The following is a 22,112-nucleotide window of genomic DNA, read 5'->3' on the forward strand; positions in this document are numbered from 1 at the left end:
ATGGACAGGGGGTTTCAGAGCTGGTATCGGGCGGGGATTAGAAGAATGGGGGACCTGTTCATTGATGGGACGTTTGCGAGCCTAGGGGCACTAGAGGAGAAGTTTGGGATACCCCTGGGAAATGCTTTCAGATACATGCAGGTGAGGGCGTTTGTGAGGCGGCAGGTGAGGGAATTCCCGTTGCTCCCGGCACAGGAAATTCAAAACAGGGTGATCACGGGCATATGTGTCGGAGAGGGCAAGGTGTCGGCAATATACCAGGAGATGAAAGAAGAGGGGGAGGTGTTGGTAGAGGAGCTGAAGGGTAAATGGGAGGAGGTGCTGGGGGAGGAGATTGAGGAGGGTCTATGGGCTGATGCCCTAGATAGGGTTAATTCCTCCTCCTCGTGTGCCAGGCTCAGCCTGATACAATTTAAGGTGGTTCACAGAGCGCACTTGACGGGGGCGAGGTTGAGTAGGTTTTTTGGGGTAGAGGACAGATGTGGGAGGTGCTCAGGAAGTCCGGCGAACCATGTCCATATGTTTTGGTCATGCCCGGCACTGGAGGGGAGTGGCGGAAACAATATCTAAGGTGGTGAAAGTCCGGGTCAAGCCAAGCTGGGGGCTAGCAATATTTGGAGTAGTGGATGAGCCGGGAGTGCAGGAGGCGAAAGAGGCCGGCATTCTGGCCTTTGCGTCCCTAGTAGCCCGGCGAAGGATCTTCCTAATGTGGAAGGAGGCAAAGCCCCCCAGCGTGGAGGCCTGGATAAACGACATGGCTGGGTTCATTAAGCTGGAGAGGATAAAGTTTGCCTTGAGAGGGTCTGCGCAGGGGTTCTACATGCGGTGGCAACCGTTCCTAGACTATCTCGTGGAGCGTTAGATGAAGATCGGTCAGCAGCAGCAACCCAGGGGGGGGGGGGGGGGGGGAGGGGGGTCTGCCTAGGGGGTATTTGAGCAAGAGAACACATGAATGATCTGGAAAACTGGCATGTGCGGGAGGAATCCAGTGTACAAAGCTCTGTAACATATTGTTTTACCATGTGAAAAGATGAGTTAATTATGGCGGTGGCTAAGCATTTAAAGTTGCCTGAGATACAGTTTGACTGATTGGAAATGGCAAAAATTCAGTTACAAATTAAACAAATGGAACATGAGAGAGAATTAAAGCAGCTTGAATACGTGAAGGAGGAAAAAGAAAGAGAGAGAGAAAGAGATAGAGAGGAAAAGGAAAGAGAGAGAGAGGAAAAAGAACGAGAGAGAGAGAGGAAAAAGAAAAGGAGAGAGAAGAAAGGAGAAAAGAAAGAATAGCCCTCGCAGAACAAAGAGAAAGGGAGATACAGATCAGGGAAAAAGATAAAGATAGAGAGTTTGAACTTCAGAAAATGGCCATGAAACATGAGTCAGTTAAAATTGGCAGACGTAAAGGGAAACGTACAGTTGGATGATAGTGATGAGGATAGTGAGAAAGAGCATCAAAGGCGAAGGCTTGGTGGGAATCTATTTAAATATGTCCAAGCATTGCCAAGGTTTAACGAGAAGGAAGTGGAAGCCTATTTCATTTAATTTGAGAAGGTAGCGAAACAAATGAAATGGCCACAGGACATGTGGGTATTACTGATTCAAACAAAGCTGGTAGGTAGAGCTAGTGAAGTGTTTGCATCACTATCAAAGGAGGTATCTGGGACGTATGAGGAGGTGAAAGAATCCATCTTAGGTTCATAGGAACTAGTGCCTGAAGCTTACAAACAAAGGTTTAGAAATTTAAGGAAAGAATTTGGTCAAACATCCATGGAGTTTGAAAGGATCAAGCAGAGTAATTTTGATAGGTGGCTAAGGGCTTTGAAAATAAACCAAACGTATAAAGCTCTCAGAGAAATTATACATTTGGAGGAGTTTAAAACTTCAATTCCTGGTGTAGTGAGAACTCATGTGGAAGAACGGAGGGTTAAAACTGCAAGATTAGCAGCAGAAATGGCAGATGATTATGATTTAGTTCATAAATCAAAGCTTGGTTTCCGACATCAGTTTCAGCCTGTGAGGGATAGAAAATGGGGAAAAGAGAAATACTCAAGTGGTAGAACTAAAGGTGATCTGATGGGAGATAATAAGGAGAGTGTACCTCAGATTAAAAAAGAAATTCAGGAGGGTGATAAAGAAATGAAAAGTTTCAAATGTTTTCACTGTAATAAACTAGGCCATGTAAAGTCACAGTGTTGGTGGTTGAAGAAAAGCACTGGGAAGGCTGATGTGGTAAAACAGTGGGGTTTGTTGAAGTGGTGAAGGAAAGCCCAAGTGAAGCGAAGGAGGTGCAAAAGATTGTACAGCCTGATCAAGAGGTGATTGATAAGAAGGTGCCAGATCTCTTTCAAGAATTTACTTGTGTGGGTAAAGTTTACTCATGTGTATCAGGAGGAGCAGGTAAAGAAGTCACAATTTTAAGAGATACGGGAGCTAGTCAATCTTTAATGGTAAGAGATGAGGAGTTATGTAGTTTGGGAAGAATGTTGCCAGAAAAACGTGGTAATATGTGGAATTCAGGGTGAGAGGAGTAGTGTTCAATTACATAAGGGCCGGGATTCTCCCCTACCCGGTTGGGCGGGGGATCCCGGCGGGATGGAGTGGCGTGAACCACCCCGGCGTCGGGACGCCCTAAAGGTGCGGATTTCTCCACACCTTTAGGGGCCAAGCCCTTTTGCGCGCCGCCGACCTGCGGGAAAGGCCTTTGGCGCCACACCAGTTGGGGCCGAAAGGACTTCGCCGGGCGGCGGAAGTCCGCGCATGCGCAGGGGCGCCAGCGACTGCTGACGTCAACCCCACGCATGCGCAGGGGTGGGGTGTCTCTTACACGTCGGCCATCACGGAGGCTGTGGCCGAGGCGGAGGGGAAAGAGTGCCCCCAATTCACAGGCCCGCCCGTGGATCGGTGGGCCCCGATCGAGTACCCCCTGGGGCCAGATTGTCCCGCACACCCCCAGGACCCCGGAGCCCGCCCGCGCCGCTAGTTCCACCGGTAAGGTAGATGATTTGATTCACGCCGGAGGGACTGGCATGGCAGCAGTGGGACTTCGGCCCATCGCGGGCTGGAGAATCGCTGGAGAATTCGGCGGCCGGCGACAGCGGCGGGATTCACGGTGGGTCGGAGAATTCCGCCCAAGGTAAGGTTGGTAAGTCCAGTAAAGAGTGGTGAAGTGGTAGTCGGAGTAATAGAGAAACTATCTTGTCCAGGGATACAGTTTATCTTGGGTAATGATATCGCTGGATCGCAGGTGGGAGTGATGCCTACTGTGGTTGATAAGCCAGTGGAAAATCAGACAACTAAAGTGTTGAAGGATGAATATCCTGGAATTTTTCCGGATTATGTAGTAACAAGGTCGCAAAGTCACAGGTTAAGACAAAAGAGTGAAGATGACGTTGAAGTGCAATTATCAGAAACAATTTTTGATCAGATGGTTAAAAAAGAACAAGAACAGGTGGAGGATGAGGCGGATATTTTTAGTTCAGGAAAATTGGGGGAGTTACAACAAAAAGATGTAGAAATAAAACGGATGTATCAGAAAGCATATACGGAAGAGGAATCTGAGTGGATACCAGAGTGTTATTACCGTAAAAGTGATGTCTTGATGAGAAAATGGAGACCTTTATGGAGGTAAGACCTTAATGGAGACTAGGACAAAGGTTCGGCACAACATCGTGGGCCGAAGGGCCTGTTCTGTGCTGTATTTTCTATGTTCTATGTTTTTACATATGCAGGCAGATGAAAAGTGGGCAGAGGTTCATCAAGTAGTATTGCCGGTAGGGTATAGAAAGGAGGTGTTGCGAGTTGCACATGAGGTACCAGGGGGAGGTCATTTGGAGATGAGGAAAACTCAAATTAAATTCCAGAAACATTTTTATTGGCCTGGACTGCATAAAGATGTAGTTAAATTTTGTCAATCATGTCACACATGTCAAGGGAAACCTCAAGCAGTGATAAAACCAGCGCCCTTAATACCCATTAAGCATTTGAGGAACCGTTTGCAAGTGTCCTAATTGATTGCGTAGGACCGCTTCCTAAAACGAAAAGTGGGAATCAATATCTTATGACTATAATGGATGTGTCTTCTAGGTTTCCAGAGGCCATTCCAGTACGTAATATTACAGCTAAAAAGATTGTGGAGGAGTTACTTAAATTCTTTACTGGATATGGACTACCCACAGAAATACAATCGGATCAAGGATCAAATTTTACCTCAAGGTTATTCAATGAAGTTATGGATAGCTTAGGAATAAAACAATTTAAATCAACTGCTTACAATCCAGAATCGCAGGGAGCATTAGAAAGGTGACATTAAAGACAATGTTGAGGGCTTATTGTCAAGATTATCCAGAGGATTGGGAAAAAGGAATTCCATTCATACAGTTTGCAATTAGGGATGCACCTCATGAGTCAACCAAATTTAGTCCTTTTGGACTAATTTTTGGTCATGAGGTAAGAGGACCATTTAAATTGATAGGGAACAATTAAATAGAGCAGGTGAATTGGCTAGACAACATTTAAAAGTTGCACAAAATGTGATGAAATGAGTAACGGACAAGAAAGCAGAAGTTTGCAGTTTTGCCAATGGAGATAAAATTTTAGTATTTTTACCAGTGGTAGGTGAACCTTTAAAAGCAAGGTTTTGTGCAGCTTATCAGATTGAAAGGAAATTAAGTGAGGTGAATTATGTGGTTAAAAACTCCAGATAGAAGGAAGACTCACCGAGTGTGTCATGTGAATATGCTTAAAAGGTACTTTGAAAGGGAAGGAGAGAAAAAGGAGGAGGTTTTAATGATTCTAACTCGAAGTGACGAACCTAATCCAGATGACTGTGAATTTGACATACTTCAAATTAACTTGGAAAATGAGGATGTTCTTAAAAATTGGGATAAATTGTTGAGTTACCTTCCAGAGGAAAAATGGACTGACCTGAAAGAGTTATTGATATCACATGGGCAAGTTTGTGGAGATAGACTGGGAAGTATTAAAATGGCTATACATCATGTAGATGTGGGAAAGGCTGTTCCGATCAAAGAACATCCATACAGACTTAACCCTTTAAAATTGGCACAGGTTAACAAAGAGATTGAGAGTATGCTTAAAAATGACATAATTAAAGTGGGTTGCAGCCAATGGAGTTCACCCCTAATGATGGTACTTAAACCAGACGGTACCCAACGGTTGTGTGTGGACTATTGAACGGTTAATGCAGTTACAAGAACGGACTCTTATCCTATCCCATGTTTGCAGGATTGCATTGAGAAAGTGGGACAATCAGCTTTTATTTCCCGACTGGATTTACTTAAAGGTTACTGGCAGGTACCTTTATCAGAAAGGGCGAAGGAGATTTCAGCTTTTGTGACTCCAGATGGTATATACCAATTCAAAGTTATGCCATTTGGCATGAAAAACGCTCCAGCCACATTTCAACAGTTAACTAACAAAGTTGTTTCAGGATTACCCAATTGTGCGGTATACATCGACAATCTGGTAATTTTCAGCCAGACATGGATAGAACATTTGAAACATCTGATGGAGTTATTCGATCGACTTCAGGAGGCGGGTTTGGTGATAAACCTAGCCAAAAGTGAATTTGGAAAGACCCAAGTCACTTTCCTTGGCCATACGATCGGACAGGGTCGAATGGTCCCACTGGATGTGAAAACAAAAGTTATTGGGGAGTTTCCGATACCCTCGACACGACGGGAAATAATGCGATTTCTTGATATGAGTGGATTTTACCGGAAATGTGAACCGACTTTTAGCAGTGTGGTCGCTCCACTCACGGACTTGCTCAAGAAGCGTAACAAATTCCAGTGGACAGCGGAGTGTCAACAGGCATTTGACGGCCTGAAGGCTGTGTTAACCACTGCTCCTGTGTTAGCCATCCCAAATTATACGAAACCATTCAAAGTGGCTGTTGATGCAAGTGATGTGGGTGTAGGTGCAGTCCTTCTCCAAGACGACGATGAAGGGCTAGAGCGGCCGATTGGTTATTTTTCAAAGAAATTGAATTCTCAGCAGAAAAAGTATTCCATGATTGAGAAGGAGACTTTGAGTTTGGTGCTGGCGTTGCAACAGTTTCACATTTATGTGACCAGCAATCCGTCTGAGACCGTTATATATACTGATTATAATCTGTTGACGTTTTTGGAGCGTTCCGGAATAACAATGCAAGGCTGTTTCGCTGGAGTTTATTGTTACAGCCATTTCATTTAAAAATAGTACATGTGGCAGGGCGAGAAAACGTGATAGCCGATGCTTTGTCACGAATGTGATGAACGGAAGCAGTTTCAGTTGGACGAAGAAGAATGAAAACAAAAGTGGACTATATTATTATACCTGTTTGCATGTGTTGTTTTTTATAAACGAAAAAGTATATTTACTGTGTGCGTTTGTTAAAGGATAGTGACAAGGTGAAAAATGAAACCATCTTGAAGTTGCTGGGTTTTTTTTTCTTGGGGGGGAGGTGTCATCTGAGAGTACCTTTAAGAAATGGGCGTTTATAAATGGGCGTGGATATAAATATCTGTAGTGAGAGTACCTTTAAGAAATGGGTGTTTACTACTGCAGTGATGTCAGAGAGTGGATGGAGCTGGGCTGTCTGTCAGCTTTTTACTTTCGTTTTTGAGCAGGCTGCAGGGTGTGTTTTAGTTTCGTTTTCAGTGTTGGTGCTGAAGCCAGACAGAGCGGGTGTACTGTTGATCTTTCTGCCATGAAAAGATTATCTCTTGATCATTTGGTGAATTCAGAATTATAAATGTTCTCAGTAGTGAATGTAAACCTAATGTGCTTCTGTTAAAAGGGGTTTCTTAAGTCTTCTGGATGTTAAAAGGACAGCTTACGGATTACTTAATGTTGTATTTTCTGGGGGTTGTATTTGAATTGATGGTTGCTAAGATGCTCACTGTATGTTTTAAAAAGGTTAACTTGAGTTCATAGAATAAACATTGTTTTGCTTTAAAAAATACTTTTCCATTTCTGCTGTACCACACCTGCAGAGTGGGCCGTGTGCTCCCCATACCACAATCTATTAAACGTTATGGGTCAGGTAAACTCCATGATACACTTTGGGGTTCTCTAAACCCTGGCCCATAACATCTGTAAAATAAAGCAAATTAGCGCGGGCAAGAAAAATGTAATGTATATAAGTAACAACTGTTTATAAATATGAGGAAAGCTAATAAAAAGATTTTCCAAAAAAAAATTAGTGGGCTGAAGATATTTGGACTAGAATGGCAAGAAATCATTATCTGTTGTAACTTTATTGTTACATCTACATACACTTTCCTGTCAATTTCATTTCACTATGAATTCCAGTCCCCATATTCATAATGGAGATTGACAACTTAAATGTGTTACAATGTGATTACACTTTTCCACCAAAAGTGGTTCTATAGTGCCTCCACTGGCAGGAAAGTGTTTACAGTGTTACTTTTACATCTGCAGGTTCCATTATAAATGTAAATAACGGGATTCAGCGTGTCAGAGGTTGAAGAGAATTACATATAATCATAATGTATAGGTTATAAAATGCAGGTTATGAATTTTCCACACAAAATAGGCAATTCTTTAGGACCCTAGCAGATAATAGAAAAGAGGAAATGTTACAATGAATACGGTGAGTGTTAGAGGTTCTGATAGCTCAACAGCACTTACCCATTCTTTTCATGGAGTTTAGTAATTTCATTAGTTTGGATCATTATCTGTTTTTCCAATTTATTTGTCGAGAGGGAATTCTCCAAAAGCTGAAGCTCAAGTCTAGATGTTTGATTCAAAACCTGAAAAAAAGATGGAAATGTTTTAAAATACTATTTTAATTCGACATGATAATTGTTTCCAATAATTACAGTGTCTTTCTTGGCACATTTGGGATTTTGTTTTTCTTTCAAGAACTCTTTCTAACAGGTTTCCTCAAAAAAACATCAAAACTTAAAATATTTTGGCATCTGAAATGGAAAATTCTTTTAACTAGTTGGTGGGATCTGGGCATCACTGGCAGGCCCAGTATTTTTTGCCCATCCCAAACGTATTCTGAGGAGGGTGATAGTGAGCAGCTTTCTTGAACCACTTAGGTTGATGTGTTGTAGATACAATGATTAGGGTCAGAGTTCCAAGACTTTGACCCAGTGACAGTGAAACATCATAGACGGTTACAGCATTTGGCCTGTTATGTCCATTCAAGGCTCTCCAAAAGAGCCGTAAAGCTAGTTTTCTTCCCACCCCCATTCCCCATAGTCCTGTACATTTTTTCTAATTGGGTGCTTCTTGTTGCCGTCCCCTGAGAGACCAATAACTTTGAAAGAAATTGACTGGCCGGAAAGATCACCTGTAAAGGTTTCAAGTTTTAAGACTTTTACTGTAACAAGCTAAAGCAACATTGACTAAACACTACACTTGTAGATAATTTATGTTCTAAACTACAGAAAGGAAATTCCCATGTAGTTGTTAACATGACCCAGTAGGGTTATACTTCACATTGTCCCTTAAGTGGACACTTCATTCTCCCAAAGTTATTCTCAGCTGAATAACAGTTTCTTCAAGAACCAGTCCAACAGCATTCCCAGCTTCCAGTGGATTTGCTTCGCCCTGTTTCAAATTTTGGGAAGTTGTAACATCGAATGACCTTCAAAAGACATTTCAGAGAAGGTCCAAAACTACCAGAAGCAGTGAGATTCTCTCTGCCAAATTTTCCACCTGGCCCCGCCAGGCCATCTTGGAGCTTTTAGGCTTCCACGATATGTGTCTCTTCAATCAGAAAACATCCATTGTCCCTCATTCTGCTCCCATAGCTCGCAGAGAACTCTCAACTTTCTTTCGCTGCTGACCATACCAGCTATCGCCTTTCTCTCCCTCTCTCTCCTTTTCTGTCCAAAACTTGGAGAATAAAGTATGTCGCCATTCTCACATCTGCTCTTGCCACTGTTTGCCGATGTCCTGTACCTCCATCAGAATTGGACCCTTTATTTTATATTGTCTGTTATTGTTCTTCCTTTCAAAATATACCACTTTACACTGCTCAACATTAAATTTCATCGGCCATGTGTCCACCTTTTCGTCTCCAGAAGGACTGTATGGTGGTTGCTCATACAAGTACCATCATAGATAGATGAATCCACGATAGATAGTTTGGCAAGGAAGGGATCAAGCACATCAAGGTATGTCCTTCAGGATTCAGCCAGCCCGACCAATACTGGTGCTTAGTCACCAAGAGGAGACATTCTGCATTCTTGCCACCCTCAGTGCTTCTTCCAAGGTGTTCAATGCTGAGGAACATTGCATCATCACTGAAAGAGGTCGATAGGTGGTAATCCACAGCAGTTTTCTGTGCCTTTGTTGATCTGATGATTTGATACTTTCTGGACTCAAACATCCATGATTCCCAGAGCCACCCTCTCCTGATTGTATACCATTGTGTCACTGCCTCTGCTGGGTCTGTCCTGCCATGGAACAGAGCACACTCAGGATTGGTAATGGAAGAGTCTGGGACATTGGTTCTGAGGTATGACTCTGTTTGACTAGGTTGTTGTTTGACTCGTCTGTGAAATACCTCTCCCAATTTTGGCACAAATTCAGATGTTAAGGGGACAACTTTGCAGGGTCAGTTGGACAGGATGTGCCTTTGTTGTGTCTTTTGTATGGAGGTATCGGGTGATCCAACCAGTTTGAGAGGGAGAAGCAATAGCATGAGGGGATTTTGTATCTGAAAACAAACATTTGGAAAATGAAAAGGAGATGGAACAGGGAAATATTTTCCTTGAGTAAGAAAGTGATATCTTAAAGATGATGTAACAAGTGATAAAGATGCTGCAAAGATAATATTGGCCAGATTTTCCAGTCTCCGGATCGTCAGAGGGACCCACCGTAATGTTTGAGCTAGAGTCAGAAATACTGCAGAAACATTGGATTGTTCTGATTTATTTACCTGAACAGTTCCCCAGGAAATGTTAGACAGCAACATCCTAGTCGAACTCCTGGGAAATGACAGAACTGACCCCCCAGTCACTCTCACTGAGCAACCCCCTGAACCCACTTCAAACCCCCAACTATCCCACTGCCCCTTGAGTCCTGGATTACCCTCCATTAATTCCCTGGCTACCCCTAACCAGACTATCTACCCCAACCATGCTAAACCCTGATTACCTGACTACCCCATTGACCCAACCTGACTATCCGCCAATCTGACTACCCCACCCCACCCGACGAACTACTCACCCGCCTGTCACTTACACAGCTGCCATTCTATTCCAGCTATGGCCCTACCCTCCCGCCATGTCACTGAACTTCCACATCACATCATCCACCAAGCATCCTACCCACCTCCCACCCTACCCACTTAGTCACTCAAATCGCCCATCTACCCACACTACACATTCACTCATTCATCCATTCAACCCATTCACTAACAATCATCTATTCACCCATTCAATTCACTAATGTTCACACTGGACCGTCAAACTTACCTTATGGTAGCTCATGTTGTAAAAGAGGATGTGGCTTGTCTTCCCTCCAACACTCCAGCACTGCAATTAAATTCTTTGTGCGACTGTGCACTCTGAATCTCTGAAGCGGCTGGGCCAAGAAGACCCAGCCAGAAATGTGGAGCCGAGTCAGGGTGTGGAAAAGTATAAGAAAAATGACAAGCTAATGATCATTGCCCCTTGGTGGATGATCTGGGCCATTCAATAATTTGGAAAATATAAAATGTTGGGAAGTAGTAGAAAAAGATTAATTGCTTGTTAGATGTAAAGCCTGCCCAAAAGGTGAAGGGGGAAAGCAGGGCTAGAATTGTTCTGCGAACTGAAATAAAGGAGGGATCAACTGAAGAAAAATGCTTTAGATAGGGTATGTATTTTCCTTCACAAAATAGGATTGAATTATAGAGTGTGCTTTTTGCCAATTTTATGTTTGTTCTCCCCCCTCTCACTAAGGAAAAAAGGAGTGGTTCTTGTTAGGATAGGAAGTCAACACCTGACATGGCACCTTTCAAAAACTCAATTTTTCATGTTCTGACAATGTGGTCCAACTGCTGCAAGCTTGGTTCTATCCTCAGCTCTTACCCATGAACAGGCTTTGCGAGCACAGAACTGCTGAATGGTGATCTGAAGTGCAATTTTCTTTCCTTTGGTCCCACGAACACAGTGTCCAATTGGACAGCCAAATACCTGCTTCCTTCAGCTCAAACCCAAGACCTTCCTGCTCTATGTAGCTCTCTAATCACTGGACATGTTTGCTAAGCTAACCTGGTGCCTATCTGTTTTTAACTTGTCACATCGCTGACCGGGGAATTGAGACATGAGCAGTCTTGATCTGTCCAAGTCACAGGAAAGACAATTAAAACATTCCATAGATCCATGAGGTATTGGAGGGTGTGTGGGCACAAATGTTATTCCACAATTTGGCAGTGTCACTGTACTAAGAAACTGACGTGCCTTTGATAAAAGTAAAAGTATTTGTAGCTCCTATGTCCCAAGAAATGTGTTCATGTGTAAGTACAGCAGCAGATGTTTAATTTGTCAGGTCACAAAAGTTTACAAGTACAATTTTTAATCAATCAAAATTCTGAGCCAAATCATAATGATATGTAGTATGATTGAAGGAACAAAGCAATAACTTGAGGAAGTTAAATATTGTACAAGTGTACAGTAATATGATCAACTAAGTGATGTATCCAATGACAAAATACAGTAGAATGACAGTACACTTTTCAGTGGAAAAACAGTGACTCAGCAAAAGAAGATTCAACATTAGTGTGTGTGGGGACAATGGAAGGAAATGGAAGAAGAGATTGAACAAGGAATGAGAATAGAAAATAAGATGAAAACATTGTACAAATAGAGTTGGGAAAAATTGAAACTGACTGAAGCAAGGATAGGTTAAAAAGAGAAACAAAATGTCTTTTCATCTTTAGATCAGATTTGGCTAAAGGGATGTGACTGCAGTTTGAAACGAATACGATTCTGAGGGGGCTCAGCAGTGTAGATGCTGAGAGGTTGGTTCCCCATCATGGTGGAATCTCGAACAAGGTGGCATTCTAAAAATATTTGAGACCGAGATGAGGAGGAATTTCTTTCATCTAGAGAGATTGGGGCAGCTCGGTAGCATAGTGGTTAGCACAATGGCTTCACAGCGCCAGGGTCCCAGGTTCGATTCCGGTTTGGGTCAGTGTCTGTGCAGAGTCTGCACGTTCTCCCCGTGACTGCGTGGGTTTCCTCCAGGTGCTCAGGTTTCCTCCCACAGTCCAAAGATGTGCATGGGTAAGTGGGTTCGCTATGCTAAATTGCCCTTAGTGTCCAAAAAAAAGGTAAGGTGGGGTTACGGGGATAGGGTGGAAGTGTGGGGATAGGGTGGAGGTGTGAGGTTAGGTAGGGTGCTCTTTCCAAGGGCCGGTGCAGACTCGATGGACCAAATGGCCTCCTTCTGCACTGTAAATTCTGTGATATTAATATCTGGAATTTTCTTCCAAAGAGACTTGCAAAGGTGGGATTTTCAATATGTTCAAGGCTCAGTTAGACAGATTTTTGATCTAAAAGGGCGTGAGAGGTTATGGGGGTGGGGTGTGGGAACTTTCAGGAACGTAGAGTTATGGCCACAATCAGTCAGCCATGATCTTACTGAATGGTGGAGCTGGCTTGTGGAGTCTAATGATCCACCCCTATTTCTTATGATTCATTTCACATTCTCTAAAATGAAAAACGCATCCTACATTTTAGGTGTACAAGATCTCTGACTCCGGATGAACATCCATTCTCCAAGACTTGGAGCTTAGTGGTGCCTTTTGTTTGTGCAGCTTGTAGCAAAGTGTTTATTATTTTGGAATGATACAGCTGTTAAAACAGAGCAAAGGCTGATATTGTGTAATTTTTCATAAATTAAATTAGTCCACTGATTTAATTGCTTGGTGTGATTCTCTCGAAAACAATAATGTAATGTCTTTATTTGTGTTTGCATGCCTACCAATTGAGTTTCACATCTGCATTATTGAGAATTGATAGTGGTATATTTGCCTACAAGATACCATGATTGTTATGGTGTTTGCTCACCTCACAAAATATTTGGCATAAACTCGGTCAGATTCTAATACGTAGTTCAGCGCACTAATGAAGTACTGGGGGATTTGCCATACACGTTAGCCACAGTTAATTGGGACACACCGTCAAAGACCTGTGCACTTGAATTTCGCACTTACAGCTAATCAGGTTCTTCTACAAAAATGTTAGTTCCCTTAAAGATCGGTAGTTTGGTTAATCTGCTCGTGTTGTCGATTAAGCCTTCAGCTGACTGTTGCACTTAGTTTCCAGATGAAAAGGGCAGTAACTAGCAACATCAAAATTAAGATCCCATTCAATCCTCTGCTAATTAGCACAACATGAATGAACCTCTTTTGAACTTCTTTATTTTTACACTCATTGCCTCTGCTTTGCCATTTGAGTTCTCTACACCAATCGGTGAGGAAAAAAAATTACTTCATGGGGGGAAATCCGAAAGCAATTTTCTGAAGCATTAATTTCAATGGAATCTATATATCTTGTGAAATCTGAAGACTGTCAGATTTCCTGCCACTTCATTGGTGAATTTGTCTTTATTTTAAAGAAACATTTGCAATTATATCATTAGCTAAACCGGGACTGAACTTTTTGGTCTCAACTAAATTGTTACTGTTAAACATCCATTCAGTGAAGAGTACAAATACAGGAAGTTAATTTTCTATCTCTACTTTCAGTTCACTTCCGATGGCTTAGAATCAGACTTTCCATGTCTGCATCTAAATAGCTAAAAGTTATACAACCATGTTTGTTTTGGTGTTATAAGTACACTTGAATTTATCCAACTGTGTCCATTGCATGATCAAGTCAATTTCATCTTCTGTCAAATATGACCTGGACGCCTCTGTTTCTTCCAGATATCTAATACATTTGAATAAAATCAGTTTGGAGCGATGAGCAGAATTTATACCATGATTTTTTTAAAAACCTGATGCTGTTGTTGACCATGTCCCTTTTTTTTAAGTTTCTTTAATACTTTATATCTTATTAAGTTAAAAATAATGCCAATGGTCCAGATCTTAGCCCGGTTTTGAGTATTAAGGTATTAAGTAGAGATGAAGCTGTTCACACTGAGGAAGGGAAAAAATCTGAAGAGAGCATCTTTCTAAGCAACTCTAACACACCTTCCAGTAGGTGAATCTAATGAGCATTGTGAGAAACCTGGCAGGGGGAAACTACCTGATCCCTCTTGAGCAATCATTTAAAGCCAAATCTTAACATGCAATGACACCAAACAGTTTGACATCTATATATCTAGATTATTTATATAAAACCAATCATCCTTACCTGTGCTTCCACGTCGGTTAATTTACGCGTTTGCTCAGCTGTCTGAGTGAGTAGGTTTGTTCCTATTTCTAGCATGGCCGCTGTATGGTTTTGTACTGCATTTTGCTGCATCTGCACCATTTCACTCTTCATGTTATCTTGAATGTAGCTTTCAAGCTATAATGGGGAAAATACAGAACTCAATGTGTTTCCTGAATCCTGAAATTTATGTTGAAAAATATTTCCTGACTCCAAAGATATCCAATCAGAACTCCAGAATACTTGTCCATCTCGCATACACTCACCCCTTACAGCTGTCTCCTGCAGACACAGGGACCCTGCCTATATCCTATACTATAATTCTAAATTGAGATCCAGCTACTTTTTAAAGCAGTAAGTAGATATAGCATGTTATACTTCTCCACTGTTTTCGAAGAAAGAGGGCATTTCTTCACACCTCCTTGCGATTTACTAGCTGCAAACCTGTTCTGTTCATATCATCTATAGGAATTCTCATCATTTTAAAGAGATGAACCATATTTCTTCTCTAAAGGCTTGTCCCCCCAAAAAAGTTCGGCTCAGTGAATCGCTCTTCAAACAGATATTTTGTTTCTGATCTCATAACGTAAAAACTGAAGCACCTGATTCAGCTGTATGAGCCATTCTCAATCCTGTTCAATGCATAAAAATTCTTTTGAAGGTCGGGTGCTACAAATTGCGCACACTTTTCCAGAAAGGAAAAACAGTGCTATTTTATTGATATTAAAATACTCTTCTCATTCTTTAATCCGTCTGATAAGTTGATCTAGTCTTTTTGAATGCTGTTTGATTATTTATAAGTGGCACCTGACACAACTAGGTGTCATTAAATGGACAGGTTTCCATTTATCTCCATGTTCTTCCCAATGCCAAGCCTGTTTTCACTCCAACTAACTGATCTGCCTTTAATCCATGGATTTGAATTGTTTTGTTTCAATTAATTTTTCAAAGTTCTGATGGAGATTTATCAAATATCTTCTGAAAGTGCAGATAAATTAACTCCTAATTAGGTAACATCCACAAATCTGGTTACTACTTCAGAGAATTCTCAGCTGATCAGTGAACAAAGACACATGGTTTGTTAATCAGTGTTTAATCTGCAATCTGGCCTATACCCAGTTTAGGGTAGCCTACTATGGAATACCATTGAGCATTTTATTTGCTTCTGATGGCGAGCAAATTGATCTAACCTCGTTTTACTTCCTTGCCAACTCTATGATCCATTCAGTTTAGAAAGGAGGTTAGAATCAGAGAGACTTTTATTCCTGATCTATTCTTTTCTAGATATTCGTGATTGGCTTAGGGCAGCATTGACAGTGGCCCCACAGATGTCGGTGAAATGTGCTGAATAGAAAATTGAAAATTTTCATTACCTGCCTGTAGATTATTCAATGAACAATGTGTTTTATTTCCGGAAAGTTCCATTTGGAACATTTGTCAAATGTGAAACCAATAAGTAAAGCTGTAATTTTTTGCTAGGTCAAGGTATGCAGTATCTATCCTTTTTATGGTATGGGGAAGCTTCAGATAAGACTCAAAGAAAATCACCAATGAAGACTTGATGGGACAAATAACTTCCTTCTGAGACTTAATAGTCTGGCATTTTATGTTTTTTAGTGAGAGGCAGTCAGAAAACTGCAGGTTTCAAGCAATTCCATTTGTCTCCAGCATAATTGTTCATGATTGATTAATACAACTTATTGCTCCTTTTGAATTCCCCAGAACAAGTTTTGGAAATGTTGCCAAATTCAGTGAAATACTATACAGATTAGCAGCTCCATATCGACACACAATGAAATTCTTTCTAAGGGCTATTTGCATTAAGACCTCTCTCCATATATCTGCCAACATGATGTCAAAATCTCAGATTTATTTTAAACACAATATACATCCTTAAATGAAGCAAATAACTATATGATTGTAATTTATTTTGACATAGGATATATTTTGTGGCTTGGAGGCATAATACTTAATAGAAAAACACAAATGTACAGGAACTAATCCCCCCCCCAAAAATGCAACCATAAATGAAACTCCACCATAAAATCTCAAAGCAGATAGTCTGATGTACACAATTTACTCAAAGAAAGGTTTTACATATCAGCCGTTTTCCAGAGCATTCCTCAAAATTATTCCTCAAAATACCACTCCTCAAGGTACACCTGTACCTACTGTCACAGCCTCAGAAGCTAGATCGGCCTCCTTGAAAGTGAACCCACGGAAAGCAATGGGCCCTGACCAAGTCCCCGGTCGTACACTAAGATCCTGCGCTGACCAGCTGGCGGGAGCGTTCGCAGACATCTTTAACCTCTCCCTACTCCATTCCAAGGTTTCCACCTGCTTCAAAAAGACCACTATCATACCAGTGCCAAAGAAGAACCAGGCAACGTGCCTCAATGACTACCGACTGGTGGCCCTGACATCTATCATTATGAAGGACTTTGAGAGGTTAGTCATGAGACACATCAGCTCCAAACTTCAAGATTGCCTTGATCCACTGCAATTTGCCTACCACCACAAACGGACCACAGCAGACACTATTTCCCCAGCCACACGCTAATCCCTGGAGCATCTCGACAACAAGGACTCTTACGTCAGACTCTTATTCATTGACTACAGCTCCATCTTCAACACCATAATCCCAGCCAAGCTCATATCCAAACTCCAAAACCTAGGACTTGGTTCCTCTCTCTGCAACCGGATCCCCGACTTCATGACCCACAGACCACAATCAGTAAGGGTAAACATGATAGCCCTCAATACCAGGGCCCCGGAAGGCTACTTGCTTAGCCTCCTGCTCTACTCCTTATACACACGTGACTATGTGGCAAAATGTGGCTCCAACTCCATCTGCAAGTTTGCTGATGGCATGACAGTAGTGAGTCAGATCTCAAACAATGATGAGTCAGAATACAGGAGGGAGATAGAGAACCTAGTGACCTGGTGCAATGAACACAATCTCTCCCTCAATGTCAGCAAAACTAAGTTGCTGGTCATCAACTTCAGGAAGCAAATTGTCGTACACGCCCCTGTCTGCATCAATGGTACCATGGTGGAGATGGTTGACAGATTCAAATTCCGAGGTGTAAACATTACCAACAATCTGTCTTGGTCCACCCATGTCGACGCCACGACCATATATACTTCCTCAGGATATTAAGGAAAATCGGCATGTCCACATTGTCTATTACCAAATTTCACAAATGCACCATAGAAAGCATCCTATCGGGCTGCATCACTTCTTGGTGTGGCAACAACTCAACCCAAGACCGTAAACAAATGCAGAGAGTCGTGAACACAGCCCAGTCCATCATGCGAACCCGCCTCCCATCTATTGAGTCTGTCTACACCTCCTACTGCCTCGGAAAAGTGGGCAGCATAATCAAAGCCTCCTTCCATCCGAGTTATTCTCTCTTCCAACCTTTTCCGTCTGAGAACACGCACCAACAGATTCAAAAACAGCTTCTGCCCCACTGTTGCCAGACTCCTGAATGTCCCTCTCATAGACTGAACTGATTTCTCTAGGCATCTTCTCTACAGTTGTAGCACTATATTCCATATGCTTCACCTGATGTCTATGTATTTACATTGTGTATTTATTGTATGTCCCATGTTTTTCATGTATGGAGCAATCTGCCTGCACTATACGCAGAACAATACTTTTCACTGTACCTTGGTACACGAGACAATAAATCTAAATCTAATTACTTCCATGGCATTAATGATCAAGGTTTCTGCCAGCAGTTAAGTTGCACTGCTGGTTATATAATACCCTTACTATATTAACTTGGATGGTGTATCAATAATGGTAGAGCTGAATATTCTTTATGGTTTGGTCACTTAAAGACATAATGAGCGAGGAAAGGCTGTTCTTTGACAACTTATTTTGTAATCTGTCATGTGTGTTCCTACTTCCCAGTTAATTTCCTGAAGATAGGTTTCTGCATGAGCACTCCTTGATTGTCTGTGGTAATCAAGCAACACTCCAGAAGAGTGGTTCCCAACCTGGGGTCCACGAGGGTATTGCAGGTGGTCCGTGTATCCATTGAAGAAAAAAAGGTCCGTGGAGAAAAAACAAATAGTATCTCGTATGCAGCACACAAATCCTTGTCAAAATATTTTCACAATTATTTTCGGTATTATATCCCTGCAATTAAATAGTGGCCAGAGGCAGACTTTCAATGAAATACACAGCACTGCACCACAAGGCCCCAGCCAAAGGGAGGGCACCCATACGGAGAAGCAACTTTTTTGATGGGAACACCAATCCGAGTTTTGGTATCTCTACCATTTTTGCCAACTCCAGCGTGATGCCACCATAAAACGCATCTTCCCTTCACTCCCTCTGTCAGCATTCCGCAGAGACCGTTCCCTCTGGGATAATCTAGTCCACTCCTCCACCATACCCGACACGTCTACAATCACCTATGGGACTGTCCCATGCAATCGCAGAAGGTGTAACATCTGCCCCTTTACTTCTTCCATGCTTAAAATCCCAGGCCCAAAACACTCATTCCAGATTAAGCAGCATTTCACTTGCACCTCTTTCAATCTGCTCCCAATGTGGTCTCCTCTGTTTCGGAGAAACTAAACATAGACCGGGTGATTGCTTTGCTGAGCACCTTCGGTCTGTGTGCATTCAGGACCCTGATCTTCCCATTGCTTGCCATCTTAACACAAGACCCTGCTCCCATGCCCACATGTCTGTCCTTGGCCTGCCGCAATGTTCCCGTGAAGTTCAACGCAAACTGGAGGAACAACATCTCGTCTTCCGGTTAGGCACGCTACAGCCTTCTGGCCTCAACATCAAATTCAACAACTTCAAATGATTAGCACTACTCCACCTTGGCCCCTTTGTTTTCATTCCATTTCATTTTAACTGTCTTTTACCTTTTATTTCTTTCTTGTCTTCCTTAATATATATTTTTCCCCCCCACCCTTTCCCTCTATCTTAGCCCCTCTTTCCTTACCTTTTCTCCCCTTTGCTTCCCTCTTACACTCCCCCCTTTTTCTCATTTTACCACTCTCCCACCCATGTCCCCCTTCCCCCACATCTACATCTGTCACAGTTTACCCTCTGCTGTTTGGCCTTTCACACCTTTTATTCTCTCCGGGGACCGCCATTCGCACTCTTTTCCCTAATTTCAGTGGCTATGACTCATCTTTCATTCCCCCACCCTCCAGTATAAATATCTCCCACTTTCTATGCCTTTAGCTTTGACAAAGGGTCATCTGGACCCGAAACGTTAGCTTTTTCCTCTCCTTACAGATGCTGCCGGACCTGCTGAGATTTTCCAGCATTTTCTCTCTTGGTTTCTTGGTATCTCTAAATTTGCTTATAGGTTCAAGAATGAGACTTATCACCAGGCAATACAGAACAGCATCAGACTCTGATTGGTGGACTCTCCTTTAGAGGGGAAAAACAGTTTGTAAGACGTTGAGAGGAGTGGAGATTTACAGCGGTTCAGACGTGGATCTCCTGAATTGGTGTGAAGTTTCTGAACTCTCATTGAGTTCAAAGTAGACTTCTGACATTAGGTGTGGCGGGAAGCTGAGGCAAAAGTGAGATATCCGAACTAAATCAGGGTTCACGCCTGTGAAGCCTTTAGGTGGTGAGCAGGAGCAGCTGGCCAGCGGCCGTCGAGGGGAGCAGCAGGGTGACTCTCAACCTCCAGGCCAGGGCTGAGGAGGGCAGGCAGGCAACCAACCAAAAAGAGCTGAAGCCACCCGGCGCCAGATAGCCAGCAGCAGCAGCCAGTCAGGAGTACATGCGGCCGTCAAGGCCCGACCACCCAAACGAGACCCGTGGGGTGAGCAGAGCAGCAGTTTGGAAGACGGTCAGGCAAGCACCGGCATCATGTCTCAGGAAATCACAAAGCAGCATCCAGCTGGGGCAACTTGACCAGATACCAGCCTGTCAGGGCTGAGTGAGAGAGCTGGGCAGCAACCAACATCTTCCTTCTTCTTGTTCTTTTTGCATGTTTAATTTACTGCCTTCTTTGGCATCAGTCAGTTCCCTCTTTGATTGGGGTGACGCTCAACGTCATTGGGGGTGGGAAATATCTGTCAGATATTTTAGCTGCGGCATTAATGCCGCTTCCAAACAGTGGAGCATGATGCATGACAACAGACAGCATCTGCAAAGTTTGGAAGAACACCCACTCCAGTACTTACTTCCCTGTTCCCGACATACAGTTCAACTGGAAACAAAATCCCTTTGTGAGCCTTGATGATGGCATCCTCGTAGGCCTGACCGCGAGAGAACAAGACAGACGTATGGAAGTGTCTTGTGACAGTGCTTTAAAACTTGATTTCTCTCTTGACTGACGTTTGGCTTATAGTTGCCTCGAAATAACCAGAATTATCCAACAAAGCAATAAAGCTTCTGATACCTTTTACTACAACGTACCTTTGCAAAACTGGATTTTCAGGACTTGTTTCATTGAAGACCAAATATCAGAACAAACTTGACATTGAACCAGATCTCCAATTGAGGTTATCATCCCTGGAACCTGACATCCAACGTTTGACGTCTGCGAAACAACATGAGCCTTCTCATTAAGGGATAAGCGTTATCTTTTTCCATTGGTAGGCCTATTTCAGGTAAATGTGCTGTGTTAAGTGCAATGTATTTGTGAGTGTGCATCTTAAATTATTGGAAATAACTGCATTTTTAACACCCCTTCTGACATATTATATAAATTCAACTCCTGCCAGCCATAGGCTACATGAAAAACAATGTTTTAAACGGCTTGCGTGCATGGTGGTCCGCAAAAGCTTTTGATGACGATCAGTAGTCCCCATAAAGGAAAAGGTTGGGAACCACTGCTCTAGAATATCGACCCATCCTGATCCCTTCAGTATTCAATCGTGGGCCATTAGTTTCCACTGATGAGCTGCCAAAAGATTGAGTAGGCCAAGGGCTACAACGTGTTGGATATTTTGTTAAGAAACGCAAGATAGATTCACCTGGACTTGGAGAGTTTATCATCCAAATTGTAGGAATAGAAGAAAAATTTAGAGGAGGAGAGGATTGATTTTCTAGATTGCTTTCTCGGGACCCTTTCTCTTGACTCTACTGTCTTGAAGATTGGTCAAGCAACAATGCTGTTAACATTTACAAAGTTGACCAGCACCTGGAAAATTTAAAACCTAAAACATGGATCAAGAAAAGTTTATTCATGCAAGTTTCTTCCACAGATCAGGCAAATCAATTCTATCATGGATGAGATTCCACCATAAAGATTGAGGGAGAAACTTTTGTGTAAATATCCAACGTCTCGATCAAGAAGAACCTATAGAACCATAGAAAAGTTACAGTGCAGAGGGGGCCATTTGGTTCATCTTGTCCAAGCTAGCCCGAGGACACACAGGTGTCCTTTCTAACCCCATTTTCCTACACCAGGTCCATAGCCCTTAAGGTGCAGATCCAGATACTTTTAAAAGAGTTTAGGGTCCCTGCCTCCACCACCAACTTGAGCAGCAATTTCCAGAGTCCCACTACCCTCTGCTTAAAAATGTTCTTCCTCATGTCTCCTCTACGCTTCTGCCACTTATCTTGAATTTATGCCCCTGGTTCTGGAATTCTCCACCAAGGAAAACAATTTGATCCTGCCCACTCTATCTCTTCCCCTTATAGTTTTGTACACCTCAATTAAGTAACCCCTCAGCCTTCTTTGTTCCAAAGAAAATAACCCCAACCTATCCAATCTCTCCTCGTAGCTACACTTTGCTAGTCAAAGAACAAAGAACAAAGAAATGTAC

General features: G+C 42.4%; 2 protein-coding genes across 4 annotated transcripts in view; one reads left to right on the plus strand and one right to left on the minus strand.

Moving 5' to 3' along the window:
* Positions 1–22,112, plus strand: part of mcph1 (microcephalin 1) — a 609,760-nt gene that overhangs the window by 353,638 nt on the left and 234,010 nt on the right. The window lies entirely within an intron of this gene.
* LOC140410477 (angiopoietin-2-like) overlaps positions 1–22,112 on the minus strand; it is a 149,467-nt gene that overhangs the window by 75,560 nt on the left and 51,795 nt on the right. Inside the window, exons 2-3 of one of the 2 annotated variants that reach the window (XM_072498600.1) lie at positions 14,331–14,486; positions 7,657–7,778 (exon numbers count right to left, since the gene is read on the minus strand). In XM_072498600.1, the coding sequence (XP_072354701.1) occupies positions 7,657–7,778; positions 14,331–14,486 (278 nt within the window). The remainder of the gene's footprint in view (positions 1–7,656; positions 7,779–14,330; positions 14,487–22,112) is intronic. The other variant, XM_072498601.1, reaches the window with a different exon arrangement.

This window comes from Scyliorhinus torazame, chromosome 4 (assembly GCF_047496885.1).
Source record: "Scyliorhinus torazame isolate Kashiwa2021f chromosome 4, sScyTor2.1, whole genome shotgun sequence".
In the NCBI taxonomy this organism is placed as follows: domain Eukaryota; kingdom Metazoa; phylum Chordata; class Chondrichthyes; order Carcharhiniformes; family Scyliorhinidae; genus Scyliorhinus; species Scyliorhinus torazame.